This window comes from Accipiter gentilis, chromosome Z (genome assembly GCF_929443795.1).
Source record: "Accipiter gentilis chromosome Z, bAccGen1.1, whole genome shotgun sequence".
Taxonomy (NCBI): Eukaryota; Metazoa; Chordata; class Aves; order Accipitriformes; family Accipitridae; genus Astur; species Astur gentilis.
Window position 1 is genome coordinate 2937319 of NC_064919.1, and position 21292 is coordinate 2958610.

Genomic DNA, 21292 nt, shown 5'->3' on the forward strand with positions numbered 1-21292 from the left:
AGAAACATGACCATTCTTCCAGTTAGGAATTCCTTTTGTTTAAGTAGCCTCATTGATTTCATTAAAAAAAAAAAACTCGGTAGGACTTGCATTAAAAAAAAAGTCTGGAGATTCATGCACAATTAATTTTTCCTGAGGAAAGGGTAATAAAGAATACATACCGACGTATGAGAGAAAAACCGACATCATCCCAATAGCCATTCCTCCTGTCAATGTAAGGTTCATATCCTGACCTGCCGTTCATCGCTGTTCCAGGGTGTAAGACAATCCAGGTTTCTTCCTGGGAGCCGTACAGTTGGCCTGTGCGGGTTGTGGGGTGTGGAGTACAGAAGGATGGGGAGATTTGCCTGTTCTGTTATTTCTTTTCTATGTATTCATATGGTAGAAAGGGAAGAATGAGTAGACGAGATGTTTTTTTCTGCCCTCATGGCATTTACACCAGCACAGTTCTTAACTAGCCTTGAGCTAGGCTTGCTAAACCAAGTGTAGACCATCTCTGTAGAACTTACGGTTTTATTGAACAAAAAGTGCTGCTTTACACTCTAGAGTAAGGACAAAACTTGGAATTAGATTATGGTTTACTGATTATCAAAGCTGGTTGTTGGTCTGTTCCTACAGCAAAGTAGCTAAGCATTGACCCACGTGCAGGACTCTTAATGAAGCCATTATTTAGACCCAGATCGGATTTCTATATTTTCCTAGGCCTATCCTATCAAATTTGTAATAGACAAATTTACAATACCGGTTCCTCTGTGGCTTATTGAGTATTTATGTTGAGGTGGCTGAGATGGAACTCTCCAGGATTTTTTTCATAATGTGTAAGAATTTTATTGTTGCTTCAGGCATATCAGAGGTGACAAATTATTTGATCCCGCCCCCATCCCTGTCCCCGGATTGTTCTTTTATGGACTTTCTTTTTTGCCAGTAAATTTCTGTAAACTGATGTTTCAAAGTTTTAGCGTACATTTTACCCCCTTTCTTAAAATTTAAATCTCCCTTGGATTACTGTTCTAAACTGTGGTATATTTATATGTTTCGAAGTCACATTGCGCAGATATTAACTTTTGCTTTATTTTTCTTTAGTACTGGGCACACATTAGTCCTTATAATATGCATACAAATAGTTGTTACATGGTGAAAGGTTTTATATCAATTTGGTGGCTAACTTTATAACTACAGATGTTCTTTAAAAAAATGTTATTGATGCATAAAAGTGCATGTTGTCTGTAATTGCAGGTTGATGCAACTGAGAGTGAACCAAAGAGCTTTATCTTTATGAGTGAAGATGCGTTAACAAATCCTGACAAGCTGCTGGTCCTAATTCATGGTAATGGTGTTGTCAGAGCAGGTCAGTGGGCTAGGAGACTTATAATTAACGAAGATCTGGACAGTGGCACACAGATACCATATATAAAGAGAGCTATTGAGGTAAGTGAAAGTGCATGTATGTATGGTTGTGTGGGAAAATGCATGTGTATGTGCGTACCTGTGTATGAAGAGCTCTGAATCAGTGATGTTTTAATTTGTTATCAGTGTTCAGTATTTCCCTATATGACAATTTTATTTATGATGTGAATACTTGCTTGGTTTTTTTCAGAACTTTTTTCTAATGGAAACAAGTTTCTCTTTTACTGTAGAAAAAATCGTAGTTGTATGTCATGTTGTTGTGGCGGTGCTGCCATGTAGTTTAATATGGCAGCTAACGTGACAAGAGCCCTTAGCAGGCGATGAGATGCAATAGAAGGCACTACAGAAATTTGTTATGATTTGAAGTGTTTTCTTTTACATTTCATTAAATTTGTACGTATTCTCACTCAACGTCTGTTGTAATCTCATGATAACATGAGCTTTCGTGATAACAGCAGGCTTTTTTGCTAGGCTTGTACTGAATTTATTAGAGGCACAGTCTTTTTCAGTTTTGCACTGAATACTGATTCATACTGATTCATTCTGATTCACCTATCAATACTTGACAGTAAAAAAATAATTTACATTTTATGGACACTATTTTGTTACATTTACATCTATGTGAGAGACAATGCACAATTTGTGTAATGTTTTTAACATTGGAACTTTGTAGGTATAATTCATTTCTTGCATCCTGCTACCTAAATGAAACTTTCTGTACTTAAACATTACAAAAGCCTGTTTAAGACTCACTATTTCTATTATATTTACCAAGTTAAGCTAATGTTCTACTCTAAATATCAGTCTTGTCACTGTGATTGTTATGTGTTTTGCTAAATGAAGTTTACTCTTTTGCAGTTGGCTTTAAAGTATTCAGCATAGAAAATAATTCTCTTCAAATATGTTTTTTTTAATAAGGCAAAGGAAGAAAACATATTAAAACATTAGGCCATTAAGTTATTTTTGTTTTGTACAATCCACTAACAAAGCACCAGACTACACTTTGTGTGAAAAAGAAACCTAGTCTTGTGAAAGTGATGCTTGCCTTCTTCTAACGTAAAGGTTTTGTTCATTTTAAATCAAGACTCGGGCAGAACAAAAAAATACTTTAAGATTATTGAGTGTAATATAGGTGTATGGTAGGTCCAGTGTAGGAGGTTAATTTCTAGAGTGTAAGTTCCAAAACCTTTCCCAAGAAACCCTAAGAGCTGTAGCCACTTAAATTTTCACAGCAGTGCTTACATGCCTGCATTTTCATTCCTCCCTAAAGATGCTGCTGCCTTGGCTAACATGAGAGGCTGAGCATTTAAAACTGGGATATTATCCCTAAATTAACAGATAACCTTTAAGAGAGTATTTCTAGTAGAGGAGAGTTATAGTTCTTTTTCCTGTTTTTTTTTTTTTTTTATTTATTTTATGCAGTGATTGTGCCAGTGTGACAGAGATCAGCCTGTGTTCCCTCAAATGGTTATTATCCTTAAAAACAGATTATGTATTTCTGCATTTTGAATGCTTCTTTAAAAAACCATGGAAAAACCCAAAGAGTTGATGACAAAGTATCTTTAAAAAAATGTAATCGTTCAATCACATGGAGAGATCAGACTTTGTGCTCTTATCTTTTGACTTCCTTCTATCTTAGCACGGTTTTTCAATTCATAGTTCTCTTTAGTTGAGTAATTTCAGCTACTGTAAAACCTGCTCTTCCTTTTTGTGCATCTTAAAATTCTGGTAAATGTATTACATATTTAGAACACATACTATTTGCAATGATTTTTTTTAATGCAAAATGAAGATTAGATCACATTCAATTGTATTATATTAAATACGTTGCTATTTTTTGTATCCTGTAATCACTGTAGTGGGAATTGGATGTATATCTGGTTAGATAAGGCAATATTTTATGGAAGTCGAACCCCACTGAAGGTATTTGGAGCTATTATGTTGTGAATAAAAAGAGAATACAGACAATTACATGGTGATATCATGTCTACTTCATGTACAGATCATATAAATTACTCTCCCAAATGCAGGAAATTATGGTAGAGTGAGTATAAGGACTCCAGTTTTGGTTAATAATAATAAAAATTGCATCCTTTTCTGGGTTTTCTGGTGTTCAGTCCTCCAGCTGATGTAGGCACTTTTGTCTCATATGAAATGAAAATAACTGGCCTAGACAATAAATGGCCTGTATGAAAATTGTGATAACTCCTCATGCAATGTTGCCAGTTTGATGTAAGGAATTTTTTTCCTTGATCTTCCATGTTTCTTCTAAGAAGAGGTCTCATCCTTGAATGAAACCAGCAGACCTTATCAAAGTATAAGATTACAATGCTGATGACAGGCGAACATGGATTTTTTTTCTAATAACTATGTGAATTTGAAGTGGATAGTAGTATCTAGGATTTGAAAATTCCACTGTTCTGTTGTGAGTGTGAAACATATACAGGTAGCTTAAAACATTTGCTGGAGACTAGGTTTTCATTTAAAAAAAAAACATTGCAAAAATAGTGCTTAAATATCTTTTGTGCAGAAACTAGTTCAGAAATATCACCTCTGTTTCCCTTAAAACAAAACAAAACAGACAGACAAACAAAAAACCCCAGTAGTTCCAAACTGTATCTTTTTTCCTACTGATTTTCTCTGTGGAGAGTGATGAGACTACCACACGCTTCAGTTCATTTCTTGGAAAAGCTGAAAACAAGGGTGCAAAAACTGGAGTTATCAGTGAGCAGTGGATTGAGAAGGATGAACTGATAACTGCGCTCCTAACCAGGAAGTTAAGGGAAGAAAAGAAATGAAACTATTTCTCTCTGCTACAACACTTTTGATAAAAAAATTTAAAAACCCTTTTCTCTTAAAGCATATATGGAATAAGGGAGCAATGTAGAGGCTTAAAATTTATCATGCTTCTGGTGGCTTGGGGCTCATACACACTGGAAAGAAAAGATCCAAGGAGAAATACTCTAGTGGGAATTCGTGTAGCTAGAAATGTGTTTTTTCTTTTCATCTGGGTGGTTTCTGTAGGTAAATGCTTCTCCTTCCATCTTTTATATCAAACTCTTTTGTGTACTAGGTGTTTGGAGTAGTTTACAAGGTTTTATGTGAAGAGGTAAGATTAATGTGTTGATCTAGAAATTCAAACTTGATAGTGTAAAAGAAATTTTGAAATATGAAAGAAGAGGAGGACAAACAAGCAAATAGATAGAGAACAGATTGTAGGAGGGAGAAAAGTGTATACAATGTGAGAGACGGATATGTGTAAATACGTTAAAACACGGTAAGAAAAGACCTACTTTAGAAAAACAACTATGAAAAAGGCAAATGTGATAATATAAAGCAGTAAGACTGTAACAAAAGCTTAATTAAAATAAAACAAATACATATTACAAACATTTAAAGCAAAAAAAAAGATGGCAGTTTTAATGTCTCATCTACATCTTGCTAAATGTCTCATTCACTGCTTGTAAAGTCAGGCTCTTCTCAGATCAGTTATTATTTAGTCATATATGCAATGGCTGAAGCCGTGACAGGAGAAGAAGGTGAGGGACAGAGGTAAATTCTTTAATTCACCGATGAGAGCATTTATGTGGGGTGTCAAGAATTAAGGATTTACACCATGCTCTTTAGGCGGAGGAGGTTATGAGAAGGTATGCTTCTCTGGTTCATTGCCAAGTGGCAACAACATGGATGATAATCTAAATATTTAGTTGGGAGCTGTACTAATGATACCAGTGATAGGGTGGAACAAGCAAGAAGGGGTTCTAAAGTTGGCAACTGCTCCATGCAATAGCGTTCCTTCTGTAGTGGTTGGAGAAGTGAATTCTGTGCTTTCAAGTCTGCTGAGTGTTAGGCAAGGAGGCGCTGAAGTGGATCTACCTATGGAGGAAGTTTGTGCCTTGGGGAAACAAGAGCTCAGCTGACCTAAGTTTGGACACTGAGAAGAGTTTTGGAGTACTGTTGTCTTTGATACCTTTCCTCTAGGGAATAAAGAGGACAACAGCTTACTGCATGAGTACAAAGAAACTGTGGGATGTTTTCTTCCCCTTTGGAAATTCAGTACACTTGTTACCCAAGATAGCTGTGGTCCCAAGGATGCTAATGAAATTCAACCACAGTAACTGTCGGTTATTTGATTTTTTTAAAAAATTACTACTTTTTTAAAAAAAATCCAAGAATTGTTGCCTGGTTTCAAATTCAGCACCCTTGAAGATAGTTTAGATATTTTTATTATTATTTAAAGGAGAGTTAATACTTGACATAGGGGTAATAGCACCAGAAAAATAGCTTCTTCAAAGAACCTAGATGAGTTTTTCAGAAGAAATGCAGCAGCACCCAAAAATCTGAATTTCCATGAGCAAACGGACAAAAAAGGTTTGCATGAGATGGGCACCAACGGCAGAAATCTTTCTTTAATGGCTGACATAACATGATTTTTGGCTTCAGTTTTCTCTTGTGTTTATCCTGCTCTTCTTTCTCCATTTTCTTAACAATTTCTGTTCTTAAGAATATTTTTGGCCAGAATATTGGATTTATTCACTCATATTAACATCATTCATTTGTATAAAACTATCGGTTTGGTAATATTTGCGGAGAATTGGTGAGGGTTTCTTTCTTCAATATGCAATAAGATGTTACTGGTTTTGAAACTCAGTTGAATGGAACAACAAAATCATTTGGTGTAACAGTAGTAAATTTACCCGCCATAACTTTTATGTGATTTAGTAACCTTACTGGTTAGTAACTGGTATAGTAGCACATTTCAGTCTTTCCATTTTGTAAAAATCAACTGGTTTCAAAAGGTGATATTTACAGATTGTTGTCAAGAAATTATGCTTTGTTTAAACTACACTAACAAGAATTCTTGCTGAGAAACTTTCATATCTCACTGTTAAGCATAGAATATCTTGTTAGACAACATTCTCTTTGTTCTAGTAGTCATATTTCAGGAACCTGAGATTTAAAATTTTGTCTCATAGTTTATACATGCTTAGCATAATTTCAATAAGATAGGCACATGACACTTTCTGGAAAAAAAAAACAGCTGACATTTCACTGCAATTACAGTTCTTCTGCAGAATACTAATATTTATGTACCTTTTACGACTCCTAAGTATATTGTTGCAGAAAGATGTTAGAATACTTTGTTAATTTTTTAATAGTCGGTTATAGTGCCAGAGTAATCATAATCTTATTTGGGCATTCTAATATTATTACTGAAAATAAAATTACACTAAAATGGACAATAATGTGCTGTATTGTTTTCTTTCAGATATTGATTTTCTGACTCTGGTATCTGTATTTGCTTTTATTCATTCTGTTAGATCATAGAACTACCATTGCTTGTAAACTACTTCTTAGTAGAGAAAACGTATTTAGAACTACTTTTGTGGGGGCAATATTAAGAAAACTTAAGTTATGTAGCTGGTTGGATGATCTTTTGAGATCTTTCTAAAAACATAAACACAAATTACAATGTATTACTAAATAAATTGTCACACATAATTGGCAAAAAATACACCATACTCTGGAAAGAAAATTTAAAAAGCAATACATTTAATTCCTTCTAAAACATCTTATGAGGAATTGATAATCTCTCAAATACTGATTTGAAATAGTGATCACCAAGCAGATAGAAGGAATAGTTGCATGGCCAGTTGAAGCAATATTAATTGATCACAAAATACATAATAATGTACAACAAGCTGTATAGGAGTTAATAATTATTAAATCAGAAATTCAAGAAAAGGTTAAAAGGTAGGACTATTACTGAACTGACAGGGTATATAAGCCCACACCAGCCCCCATGCCAGCAAAGGAAAACAATGAGATGACAGCTCTACTGTTTGGAGAGAGGTTGCTAACGACAGCTTATTCCTTTATGATTTCAACTCTTGACAGAAGACAGGTCTGCTTGTTGCATCATGGCAGATGTATCATTACCTTCTGGCCCTGTCATGACTGAACTGGAAAAAAACCCACTTGCAGTTCTGAAAAATCCAATTACCCTTTGGAATGTAGTGCCTCCTTTCCAAGATATATGTTACGGATGTTGTATTAATTGTGTGTATTACATTCTTAGAGTTTTCTGTGCTACATTAATTTGATAATGCGGAGATACTTACAGATTGCTTTGTCTTCCTCTATTCTGCTGGCTGTCATGTTTTAGAACCCTGTAGCACCTTGTGTTAGTTTACTCTTACTTTGTCACTGACCTAAGAAAATCACTTGGCTTGAATTTGGCTTGAAAATTCCCTTCCCCCCCCCCAAACCATTTGAGCATTCTTTTCACTGGCTAAGTATGGGGTTAAGAACACACACTGAATATTTAAAATAATCATGATCATTTTAGAAACAAAGTTTAATATGAGTATAAATGGCCTTTTTATCATATGCATATTAGGATTCTTCCTTCTCCCCCCCGTCCTCCCCCCACCTCCCCTTCAACTTGTTGGATACCTAACAGTGACTCTGGAGACTTAGAAAAGAGTAAGAGGGGGTGTGGATTTTTGAAAGTATGTCAAAAGCCTTGGGGTTTGGGTATGATCGGAATTTCAATAGAGGTTGAGATGAGTTTAAATGCATAGAAGGAGAACATAAAAATCTTGTTTAATTTCTGTCATGTTGTTCTTTTTTTAGTCACTCTGATGTCTTTTTCAAATCTGCTTTTCTCTCAAGCTTTGTGGTACTATATCCAAGATCTGTTTTTTTCCCTCTTTGTATTTCGTTTTAACTGCTGATCCCTTTTCTGTGGTGCTTCTGCCTTTAATATCAGCTGAAGCGGTCTGAATTGCTGAATCAAAGCCGTTTTGGGAGAGAGACAGTGTTTAAGATTGTGCAGGGTGAGATTCTCTGGGTAGAAGGTAACACTTCCTGCAGTTATAATCAATGCACTTGACACTTTCAAAGGCAGGAGAAGCCATGACTTGCTCAGGGGTTAAACTTTTTAAATAACTTCCCTTGGGAAAAATGCCATCAATAAAATGGAATAATTAGTTGAAGATTCTTGAGTAGCCTAGGTTTGAAAAGAAAAGATTACAGATAGGTCAGGTTTGCACTTCTATTGTATTTTCCCTCCCTTTTGTTTTTTAAACTATGAGCTTTTGTTTAAATGTGTGCAGTATTACAAAATCAGTCTGCTTCAAAAATAATGTCATCTACTTAATGCAGTTCTTTAATTCTGTAGTGTGTTATTGTCTGTAGTCTAATAATTGTAAGAACAGAGATTAAATTCTACATAAAAATATAACTTTAGATTGCTAGCTTTCTCCTGTCCTACCCACACACTTATTCTCCAAATAGTCATTTTAGTTAACAGAAAACATTTGCAACTTTGAACCTTACTAAATAAGCTTAAAACATAATACACATTAACAGGTTTTAAAAATCAGATCTAAATAGCGTTAAATGAACATCCAGTGCATAAGGTCATTGATTTCTATAGCGATGAAATTTGACTGCAAAATTAAATTCATCTCACTTTGCATTAACTATGTTTCACAATTTCAGGTTTTATGAGAAATTTATTGTTTTTCTGAGTTTCGTGTATTATGATTTTTGTTAAAGCAGCTATTTTGAAAGGCAAAACCTGAGTAAAAATGGCGCTTTCAGTATGCAGTGTAGTATATGCATACCCTACAAAATATTGATAAATATTGGCTTTGGAATAAAAGATTCTTACCCTTCATTAATTATTTACTTATGTGCAGTTTTAATTTTTCTTAAAGGAAAGTAAACTGACAGCACTCTGGGCAATAACTGAACAAGACTTTAGCAAATATGTAATCAATGTTTTTCAGAAGTACAGCATTGTATTTTCTTATGGGTTATATCAAAATGAGATCTGTACCACCTAAATAGATGGGTTTATTTGGTAGGGAATGTTCTGCACGCAGAGTTGTAACAAAACTTTTAGCAAGAAAGTATTGACTAGTTTCAATTCAGCAACATACTCGTATTCCTGTGTGGAGAAGTTTTGAGGATCTGCCTGTGGGAAATTGGCTGTGGAACCATGACCTTTTAATCGCTCAGAAATTGCGATGAGGCTCTTTCTGTTGTGGTACAGATCTTCAATATATTGTTTATTTTAAATGTGCAATATGCGTAGCATTTGTAAGAGAAATGGGTGAATACACACTAGTATGATTGTACTTGGCAATACAGTAGTTATTTGTGGCTTGGAGTTTATACAGGCAACTTTATAAGAATCCTGTTTAGAAGAAAATGAAGTTGTTTTGATTCAGACCATTTGGGTTTGTGGAAGCGTCATAGCTTTGTGGTTATTTATATCTGACAGCCGTACATAGGAGTAAGTTTTTATTTCAGCTGATTTGCTATAGAGCAGTTGTATCTCACATTTCAAGGTGAGATGGCCCAGTCAAGTTGTGGCAGGGTAACACCTCAGCTCACACAACGCACCAGCGCCTTCACAGGATGATACCACTTAGGATGGGAACTTTGCTGGGGTTTTTTTTATGTGTGTTGTATCTTACCAGTATGTTTATCTTACAAGTATGCTTATCTGATCATAGAGCAAAGGTTTTAAAATAACTTTCATGGGGGCTTTGCCAACTTTTTCTGTTGGGGTGATCTCATCAATGATTGTGTTAATACGGACTTTTGAGAGTGGCACCATGCTAAGTACCATAGATATGCACACAGACTACTTGTATTCCTCCTGAAATGTAATTTCAACAGGGCTAATCTTAACTTAATAAAATTGCTTTCATATAGGATGAGGTGACTTAATTGTTCATTAGTTGACATATTAATCTTAAGTCATTAGCTTCATTTTGCTTTATGGAAAAAAAAATCAGTAGCCAACACCTTTGTTCTGTTCATTCAGGAGCATGTTAATTCAGGAATGAGAAATATGCATGCATGTTTTTTATATCCTTTAAAGAAGTTAATTCACTAACATTTAAAAATATTAAATGCCTATTTAAAAACATTAAAATTGTATTTTGTTATATTTAATAGATGTACAGATAGTTAAACTATCACCTAACTAATCTTAATGCATTATAATTTATAAATTGTATTCTTCATAACATATATCATAGAAACAGTATTGCAGTGTGTCAGTATAGGTATGGTATATGTATGTATTTAATACTACACTAAATTGCCAATACCCTGTTGATTTTTCAAATGAATCATTACTTAAAAGACTTACCAATTCAATGGGGAGACAAGCACTTCCTTATTCATACCATGAAATGCATATTTGAATAAAATTATCTTTTGCTTACTGTGCATTGAGCTGGAAAAATACTGACTTTAATGCATAGGAATTCAAATAAAAATTTGATATGCTTCATCATTAAATAGTTTAGTACTGTTCTAATAATGCACATTGCTGCTTCAGGTAATAAGGAAATAGATATGGCAAAGACTTTATCATGCAAATGTACTCAGGATTGCAATCTTTTGAAAATACACAGATCTTTTGAACGATATATGTCACTTTTGATCAAAAACTTTAAAAAGTTTAATTATTCTGCTAGAACAAACTAAAACTGTGGGTAATTGTCTTTTTTTTCCTGAAATTAACAAATTATAACATCAAAAAATTTGAGAGTGAGGTATGTAGTAGGTCATTTGCTGCTGCAGGCATTTTCTCTCCCTTCAGGATGTGCTTGTTTAGTTTCTCTCACTTTGTGCCTGTGGCACTGTATGGTGAAATTCAGACATGCTCTTCCCCTCCAAGGAATCTCTAGGGTGGCAGATAACTTATACAAAATTAATAAATGGTGTTGCTTTTTTATTATGACCCATCCGAGGCAATTCACTTTGTGTTCCCTTTGGAGAAAAGTTGAGTTGCATAGGATACATTTATTTAAAAAAATACATGCTTCTACATAGAATTAAACAGTGAAAGTACACATAATAGGGTGAAATATGTCAGTAGGAAAATGGAATGACTCCATTTTCAGTGACTTCTTTAGAGAGGGGAAAAAAGTGGAACGGTGAAAATCCCTGACATGTTGATTAACTTTTTTGAAAACTTAGAAAATATTAAGAATTTTGTAACATGTCAAATCATAGGTGATTTTTTTTTTTTTTTTTTTTTTTTTTAATTCTGGGGTTATGAATTTAGTTTCCTTTCATCTCAGCAACATTTAAAGAGTAAACCTGTTTTGAGGCTATTCAGTTGGATGATTATTTTTGGGGAAGTCCAGGTGTACCATCTTTCTTATTCACAACCATTTGTTATACCATATTGCAGCGCTAATCCTCTTAGGAAGGGGAGGGATTGGCACAGATCGCTTAACCTGTTACATTGTGTGCTACATGCAGCCTCCATCTCTATTATGCCAAAGGCAGTGAGACTTCAGATTGCTTTGGAGGGTGGAACAGATAATGAAGCTTGGGTGTAAATAATTGCTGATACACGAAGGAAAACAACTTAATCCTAATTTCTTTTTTCCCTTTTTTTTTTTTTTTCCTGGTAGTGATTAATTTTAATTGCTCTTTTAGATGTGGAAGAGTTGTACTTAATAGTGCTGTGGTCTTATACTGTTACTTGCTTCTGTTGAGTAAGAATCCTTAAAAATGTGAAGGTATTAAATATTACCATGTATTTTAAAGTTTGTTTCCTAGGACTTACTCCCTGCCACTATAAGTTTGCCTTAAGAGCATATATACGTAGTTAATAAGTAAATGTTTTGTTTACTCTAAAAAATAATATGAAAAATATAGGCAGGAAATTTTCACGGTGCTTCAGTGCACAGGTGATTGAGTTTGTGCTGACCCTCGGTAACTGAGCCTGTGTTTTGAATCCCAACTCTTCCTCCAGCATTGGGAGTAATATGATTGAGTCTTCTGGAATGAGTTACTGAATGCTGATAGCAGGAGGCTTTTCCATGAAATACAGAAGCTACTCATGTGGAATATGCACCTTCCACATCACGCATGGTTGAGATCAGATACAGGATTTTCAAGACTTGACAGCCCTGGTTCATGAATGGTGATATTTATACTGAATTTAGGACTGTCTGAGTGCTAATATTCAACTGATACCAGCTCATGATAAAAATACATGATTCTGGGGTTCCATTTTAATGGTACAGTGTTGTTACTGTCTAACAAATACTGAAAACAGTTATTACTAACAACTGATTAAAATATCATTTATTAATTAATACCTGAGGTTGGGTCAAACATTTAGTGGCTTTGATTATATAAGCATTGTCAAAAGTGTCATTAATTTGGTCTTTTTTATTGATGTTGACATTCCTCGATTTTCTTCATTGCATTTATATTCACCATGTTAGATCAGTATTTGTCTCTTTGCCTTCTTTTGAAACAGACCCCTTCTTAAAATAACAACATTCAGCTATTTTTGATTCAGATTAATTCCACCCCCCTAACCCATACCGTATGTTCACCTTCTCTACCTGTGGTGTCCTGTGAGGCTTTCTGTACATTTATTTTTCTAGGTGTAGTTCATGCAGGTATGAGGACAGGAGAGTAGAGGGAGTTTTAAATGAAAACTATATGCAAGAGTCTGACTGAACTGTTCCAATACCTCCCTTCTCAGATAAAAAGAAATGCTTTAATGTTTTTTCTGCTGGAAATGAATGTCGCTTATAACCTTCTGTCAAATTTGTGGGGGGAGGTTATGTAGGATTTGGCAAGAGCTCCAATATAAAATAATCTTCAAGCACCAAAGTCAGTCAAAATAAGTATGTTACTTTGCCTTGCTACCAATTCCGTGTAATTAATATTTTGAAAACATCATTCATATCCCTCTTGAGTCCTTGTGTTCCTCTTCAAGAGGTTAATTGAGAACTTACCCAACAGTAGCTTTTTACCTTGTTTCTACTTCTTCATGGTAGTAGTCTTATGGTGTGATCGTTTTACATTTACAGCTAGGCAAGTACTTCTTTTTCAGCCATTTTTTTTCTCTAGCTTACATTTTTCGAATTAAAATTATTGCTTTCTGAAGTGCCTCTGTGTGTATGTATGCAAGTATATACATGTGCATGTAGAGACAGATGCGTCTTAACTGTCTAGTTGGTTGTAACTTTTGAATTTTATAAATGTTAATATAAGATGTGTGGCATTCAGGAAAAATCATAGTTAATTTCTTATTTCTTTGGTGTTTGGAAGCTGCACGTGACTTCTATTTTTTGGAAATGCTGATATATTTTATAGCACTGAAAAAAGTACTGTTTTATTTGAACCCAGTAATTTACGATATGTTAAAAAGCAGCTGTACTGACTATTCCTCAAAGATAATAGTATTTCAAATGTCATACAGGTTGACTTACATTGTGATTTAATTTGATATAGCTGTTGTAGGGGTTTTTTCTTCCTCTGGACATCCTTATTGAAAGACTTTTTAAAGTAAAGATCTCCCTAGGAATAAGTAATAATTCTCTAAAAACAAAAGATTTATAAGAATGACAGTTGACATAGTCTTATAAAAACTATATAGAACCTGGAGAAATATCTTTGCTGCACCATGTGCTCAGTTAAGTGAAATCTGTCTACTGCTCCTATATAACAAAGTACTGGATCAGTGTCAAAAATAGGAGGTATTTACTGTGGTGACATTCAGCATCTATATTTGTTGAGATACTACTCGTAAGTCTGGGGTTTTTTAATGCAGTATGTCCACATAAAAAATGAAAATTTAAAGAGAAGACAGCAGTTACCAATTTTACAAGTGTCTTGCCTTTCTTTTAATGTTCTGAGATACGGTCACAAGACATTTATGCTAATAGTGACATTGAAACGTACTTTGATTTATTTTTATTTTTTTTATTAAGTTGGTGTTGAGGCACAGCTGTAAATGCTGGGTTTGGCAGTAGACCTGTTTTTAATCCTGTTTTAAACAAACTTCGTGCTTGTAAAAGGTGTGCAGACTGTCATCCCCGCGGAGGGGATCCCTGCAAACTGGTACAGGCAGGCAGGGTCGGTGACAGCTCCCGCGCATCCCCCAGCCTCATTCTGCAGGGACCACCTCCAGAGGTAAGGGGGGACTCTGCGTTAATTGCTTTCCATCCTTCTGCTCCGCAGTGAGGCTGCTTACAAGGGTGAGGTGAGGTTTGTTGTTGGGTGGATGATCCTTTCTACTAACCGCGGTAAAGCGGCTTCACGCAAGCTTTGCGCAGTCGTCCTTCCCCTGCATAAAGCAAATCTAAAGCAAGTAGGAGTGAGTTATTTAGGCCTGGCTTGTAACCTGCTGCTTGTCAAGGCAGGTAAAATCTTTACAAGGCAGTCAGCTCTCTCCCAGTATCCCTGTAGTCCCTGGCATTTATAGCACTCCAGACCTCCTCTACACCGTCCTATTAGGAAGGGTTTCTTTACCCTTTTTCAAACCAAACAGCAAATTTGTCCCCTTTCTCTTCCACTTTCTCCTTCTACGTTAACGCAAGTCTGAAGTTCAGGAAGGTATATTTAAATCCAGTCCAGAAACAGATTTAATAGGAAGTTTTTCTTACTGCTCTTAATTTTTGTAGTGGGAAGATAAGGCTCCAAGCCTTCTAGGAAAGAATAAAAACAAGGCTCCAGGAGGTTGGCTGCAAAAAACGTTAACATGTAGAAAAGATGTTCAGATAGTGGGGGTGGCTTTTTTTTTTTTAAGTTTTGGAACGTTCTTGTTGCTTTTTTTTCCCCTTCTGATGATGTCTTGCAGTAATTATGATCCTGGCTTTATGGATGGGGGAGGGACATGCCCCCAGGGATCAGTACGTGCATGGAATCTGATAACATTCGGATGCAAACTTTGCTTCCTTTTATGCATTTTGTACAAGTTGTGGTGTTGTGGTGTTTAAAAATAACTCCATCTGATGTATCTGTTAAATATATTTGATTTTTCAAATTAAGTTAAAGAGTAATGCTGAATATAATCAGTTCAGTGAATGTTCATGTAGTCAAATAAAGCACTAAGAATTAGGAAGAATCATCTGTTCTAGACTATTCTACCATACTATTTTGTGTGTATGCCTTTACTGACATTATTAAGTAAACGTGGTGCTTTTTCAGCTTCCTAACTAATTTTGTGTACAATAAAAGTTATTAATATGCTTTGAAAAGTATGGCCTACTTTTTCCTGGCATAGGAAAGGTCTTTACCTTTGTAGAGTAGTCAGTACAGTGTTTATCCATGTTCTGAGCTGCTAATTAAATATTTCAGAATATTAATATAATATACAATAATATTACGATATAAATAATATTTTGAAATAAAATTCTGGATATTGTTATCCTGATATAAATTTGGGAGGTGATGGGTAACAGTTGAATTTAAAGGAGTCCTTCTAAATAGTATGGATAAGTACTATTGTTCCAATTGCATGATACCGTGACCTATTTAGGAAAACAAAATTTCATGGATATCCTCACAAATACACAAAGAGGCTGATTTATTTAAACTCAGGTATTTTGACTTAAGAATGCTTCAGTTTGCAATACTACTCACTGTTTTTCTTATAAAATGGATTATGAGAAAGCAGTAGCTTTTCAAACACTTCCCATTGTAGGCATTTTCCCAGCCTGTTTCTGAAGTGCGTATCCATCTTTATTGCTTGCAGTAGAAGGTGATATTTGTCTGCAGAAGTAGTCTCAGTTCTGCTTTTCTTTTAAAATTATCTATGGGATGTGTGGTGTGTGAATATCTGTAAAAATCAGCATTTTGGATTGAGGATGAAGTTGGAGCTTCACTATTCTTGCCAGAAAATGTGATTGTGGACAGTTTATGGAGGTATAGTCTTTCAGACTTTTATTTCTGGGCAGTTTAATGTTGGTTTAGAAGTAATTCCCGTGGGCTGTTTCTGTCTTCCGTTCCCTCCAGCCAGTTTTCAGGCCTTTGTTTTGTGTCCTAATATCCACATCCAAATGATTGCCTACCTTTCCTCCTACTCTCTTCTTTCCTTTCCTCTTGAATTTATATTGAATAGCTTCTTCTGCCATGTATTTTTTTGGTGAATTTTAACTCAGGGACACATTGATAACACAGCAAGATGATCCCCATATTTTTCATTCACATGTCCAGACCTGAACTTAGCAAGTTCAAACCTTCATCTGCATAGCAAGCACTTGCTTCATTAAGTTTTTGTATATATTGGCTGCTAAAATTTAAGATGTGTCTATTGAGAACATGTAAATTATAAATTTTCAAAAGTTTATAGGTTGGCCAGTTTTGAGTAGAATCTTATGGGAATGGGAGGAGTAAATCCCAGCCAAATTTCAAGTCCCTGATTCAAAAAACAGGTGCACAAGACTGTTTCATAGTGAAGTTTGCTAGATTTTCATAAAGTCAGCAAACTAATGTATTTGTATTTTGACTTTCTCTTGGATATAGATGAACTGTTTACTGTGAAATTTTCAACACAGTTCAGCCTGAGGCAAAACCAGCTATAAAATATAGCTAAAGCTTGGTAAAGTTCTAAGTAGGAAGAAAGTTATTGAAATTTTGTCAGCCTTAAGGATTGGCCAATTGATTTCCAGCCACACCTCACTGCAGCGTGAGTGTTCCTTAATCATCAAATTGGATACCAGCAGCAAGAAATTCTTCTACCTTTAACCGTACAAGGTCTGGGGAGGGGTTACTGTTTACTGTTCACCTGATGAATTAGACTGAAATCTTTGTTCTTACTGTTTGATTTTTGGTCAGAAGGTTATATCAATTTCTGAGTAACATGATGGAACTACTTTGTGAGAAAGAAAAGCTTTGTGATATCTCCTGTTGACCAGGTTCTGGATTCAATTAGTCTGTTCTAGAAATCTGTTTTTTATTCTCTTCCAATTTTTTTTTTTTTTGAAGTGTGCCTGTATTTTGATATTTTGTAGACTGAGAATTTCTGGAACACCCACTGGTCTGAAGATAGAGACTAAGCACTAAAATGTGACGTTGAAGAGGATCACTGAAGTAGCTGGATTACTGAGCATGAGTTAAGTGTCACTTGTCCTGCAGCTGTGCAGTACATCATATGCTGTGGCTTACTATTTGGCCACACAAAATTATGCAATGCTGCCACAACTTGATTGCTGTCCAGTTCTTGGATAAGCTTAGCTGGGATCATGTAAGACAAAGTGTTCAGGTTCAGTTCTGACTCACAACTCCTAGGCGCTTCCAGAATCTTATCCCGAAATAGTTCAGTGCTGACCTATCTAACCACAGTTCCCAAAAGAGGAACTTATTTGAGGGGCAATTAAGCCTAAAGCTGTTACATTAAATGATTATGGTGTGCTAACAGCAAGGCAGTACATGCCTCTGGAACTCTCAAGTGTAATTATGGGATTTACAAACTCCACCAGCTATCATATGCAATGTGCTGAATGGGTACTCACAGAGAAGGATGGCAAGGACATTCTAATAAAGATTAGTAGGAAGGCATACAGCCTTGTGTAATACCTCGTAGCTACTGTGTGATAGCATGAGACCTAAAGAATCAGATTCTGAATAAAGTTGCTTCTCCAGAGGCTGTAAAAATCAGATTGCTCAAATGAAGGACAAGATAAAAAAGTTGGAAACCAAAGAGTGTATTTTTCACTCATGAAAAAGTGCATAGATGGGCATGGCTGTGATCTCCCTTGTATCTGAGGAAAAGATAGGAACCCACTTTGTTGTGTGACAGCATTATAAAGCCAGAAGAAAGAGGACTTGGTGGTGGAAAGTCATAGAACAGCAGAGCCTAGGGAAAAGTCACTGGAGGAGGCCAGGAAATTCTTATTTTTGAAGGAGAATTTAATGCAACCTGTCGAGGTGCAGAGGAAAAATTGATGGGAGAAAACAATGCTCTGCCTATCAGTGCAAAAAGAAATAGAGTTTAAGAAGTGTGGTCCTTGATTGACCAAAAATCCTCAGCATTGAGAGGTGTGCTGTCTTTTCAGGTGGATTTGGATGTTGCTGCCCCAGAGAGAAGAGTATTGCTTGTTGGAAGGAGCAGGTAGAAAGTCAGGGCTCTGGAGAGAGGAAAAAAGGAATTGAGATCACTGTGTCCAGTTGGCTAGACATGAGCAAGCCCTTCAGACCCCTGCAGACCCTGGAAGGGGTTATGTTTAGGAGCCTTTGTGGTACTTGGTGCTGTCTTTCATGGATGACATCCAAACTGTACATACTGAACTGCCTATTTGAACTAGCAGACAAAGTCTACTACTGTCAGAAGATGCCACCATGAAGGCATCACCTGCTCTTCCCACTTGTTAATATTTTTTAATTAAAATTCTTTGACTTTTGGCAGATTTCTGAATTTTTGACTGAAAAAAAAAAAAATCTTCAGAAATGCTGAAATACAGAAGAAATGTTCTGTGGCCAGACTCTGTCTTCCTGGCCAGTTCTGCAAAATGATGGTGCATAGACCATTTTGATCTAATGACTGTGAATCTGAAACTAAATCACTTTATTTTGAAGTACACTTTTTATTTTACTTAACCTATGTTACATTCGTAGGCAGATTACAGCCAAGGCAGGAGAATTCACTGTGCTTAATGCAGTGGGTGCATACAGCCCTACTTCTGAGAAGACTCTCAAAGGGAAGAAAAAAGGAATTAAACACATTTTACATGTAGTGGTAACCGAGGTGCAGTAACAGGTGCCGTGAGATTAAGCCTCTTACACCAGCTATGCAAAAAATCTGTGGCAAGCCTGAAAATGACACTCCTTACTTCTGACACCCTGGCCAGTGCCTCAATGTTGATATTCTTTTCAACATACCAGTTTAGTTAAATGAAAACTGTGGGTGTTGATAAGGAAACATGCTTTTTTGGGTTTTTTTGCATTTTCCCCTCAAGATACTGTAGTTCACCCATCTGTAGTGTTACACAGTTTGCTCTGTCTTGTGGAAAAGAACACTGAGTACTAATGATATTTGAAAAGGTCCATAGTTCTTTTTTATTGCTACTACTCTTATTAAAGCAGAAGCTGAAGTTTCTAGACTATTCTGACTGCTTTATGAAAAGAAATTCTTTACTGTCCAGATTCTGAAAAAATAAAATTTTTCCAGTGAACTCCTATGGAAGATCATGTGTCATGCAATATTAATCTCATGAAGAGACAGCATCAGTTAAATGTACTATTACGCTTTTTTGAGTTTCTTAGGATAAAACTGTGAAACTGCTTTCTCTCCCCAAAGGATGACATCATCTTTTTGTCTAGGGTGACCCTAAACATCCAAGGGACACTGAAATGGGTCAGCATTGAAAGTGGAACAATTTGTTCGCAGGTGCCTATCTGCCATTTCAGTGAAACAGGGTAGCTCTAAAATGGTTTCAAGGTTTGTAATGACCAATTTTGTGGAAGACTGTACAGTAAGGAAAACAGTAATACTATTCAAAAGTTACCAAAGACCAGGGCTGAAGTTCTGTTTTTCTCAATATACTTATATATGAGAAGTTACTGGATATAGGTTTGCTTTAGTTTGTAGCCAGTCATTTTTCATGCTTTGGTTTCATCCTTTATAGAGTGATCTCTTAAATAATTTTTTTCCATTGCCTGGTTCTTAACTAAAGAAGATTTACTTTTTTCAGAGACATAATATCTTATACTTGAGAAATCTGCTTTTACAGGGAAATGAATAGACTATGGTGATGTTATATATTTGAGCAAACTGAAGGTCAGCTGTAAAAAATGAACTGTGCAAAAGAAGAGTCTAGTCCTGCTTTCTTTCATATCCAGCTACAGACTGTTCACTTTATGCAATAGGAAGGTACTCATTTATAATGCTGACTTCTGCCTTGCTGTTCGACTTGCATCGCTTCTAAGTTATTCCTTGACATCTCCTAGTACTACTTTGTGAATGCTAGGTATTAATAATAACTAATCTAACAGTTCTGAGTAATATTTATAGCATTGAAAGATGATAAATTTTTTTTCTTAGGCTCAAAAAATTTGTCATTTACAGCAACATTATTGAAAAATACTTTTTCTTGTAAATAGTCTGGAAATAGTCTTTCAGAAAGGAGTTAACTGAGGGGAAAAAAAAAAAGATAAAAGTTTATTGAGATAGTATGATTAGGCCAAAACAAAATAAAAAAAAACAAATAAATTAATAGACTTGAGAGCTATTTGTTGCTTCATTTTTGAAAGATAAGAGCTTAACCTTTTATATTTATCAGCAGTGAGAAAATGAAGCATACTGACCTAATTTCTTCTGTATGTGAGATTTGTTGTAATACAAGTGGCTCTTTCCCTCTTTTTGTTTTAACCATGTCTTTAAATCATGAATGGTTATAGACCATAGGAGTCCACAGGTGGTGCTTGTATGTATCCCTGTAAATGTGTGGTACGCCAAATATGTGCAATATAAGCTTTGTTTTGATTTCCATCATTTCAGGGTTTTGTTTGAGCTCTTTGACTTGGCTTCTCCTGTGGCCAGTGACACATGATGAAACATGATGTAACAGATGAAAAAAACAACTTCTAACAACTTTATTTGTGTATAAAACTTAGTGTAGTGTATATATGGTGGATGCTAATCCAAAATATTTCTACTGGGTTTCCATTTTCTTATTGCAAGTTATGAGGAAAGTTTTTGGACCTGCAAAGTCCATAAACCTAACTTATGGGGGTGTGCAAACCTCTGCTTTCCATACATTTCTTGAAAGACTGGGAAAATATTCCTTCCCGAAAAAAAAATCTGACTGTGCAACCAAGCAGAAATCTCTACCTCTCAAACCCGATGAAGATAGTGCTTTTACAGCACATCACTTGTGCCATGCACTCAGACCTTTAAAGCTTTATTTGCCACTGCACAGACAGGAAAGGAGTATGCAGTAAGTAAAATCTTACAGAGACAAACAAATCTGCAGCAACTGAACTGCTCTGGTTTTTTCTCACACGTTCTTTTAGTCAGAATTTGATACTTTTTGAGTTTGTGTCAGTATACTATTTTGAGAGGAAAGAGCTTTTTCTTTCACCTATTTGAATTGTACACTAT

The 21292-nt window shown here is 35.5% G+C and overlaps 1 protein-coding gene across 6 annotated transcripts in view; it reads left to right on the plus strand.

The window, feature by feature from the left end:
- The window catches only part of FAM172A (family with sequence similarity 172 member A), a 272071-nt gene that overhangs the window by 63451 nt on the left and 187328 nt on the right, over positions 1-21292 (plus strand). For all 6 annotated transcript variants that reach the window (XM_049795847.1, XM_049795843.1, XM_049795848.1 and 3 more), the window contains one exon: positions 1237-1428. In XM_049795847.1, the coding sequence (XP_049651804.1) occupies positions 1237-1428 (192 nt within the window). The remainder of the gene's footprint in view (positions 1-1236; positions 1429-21292) is intronic.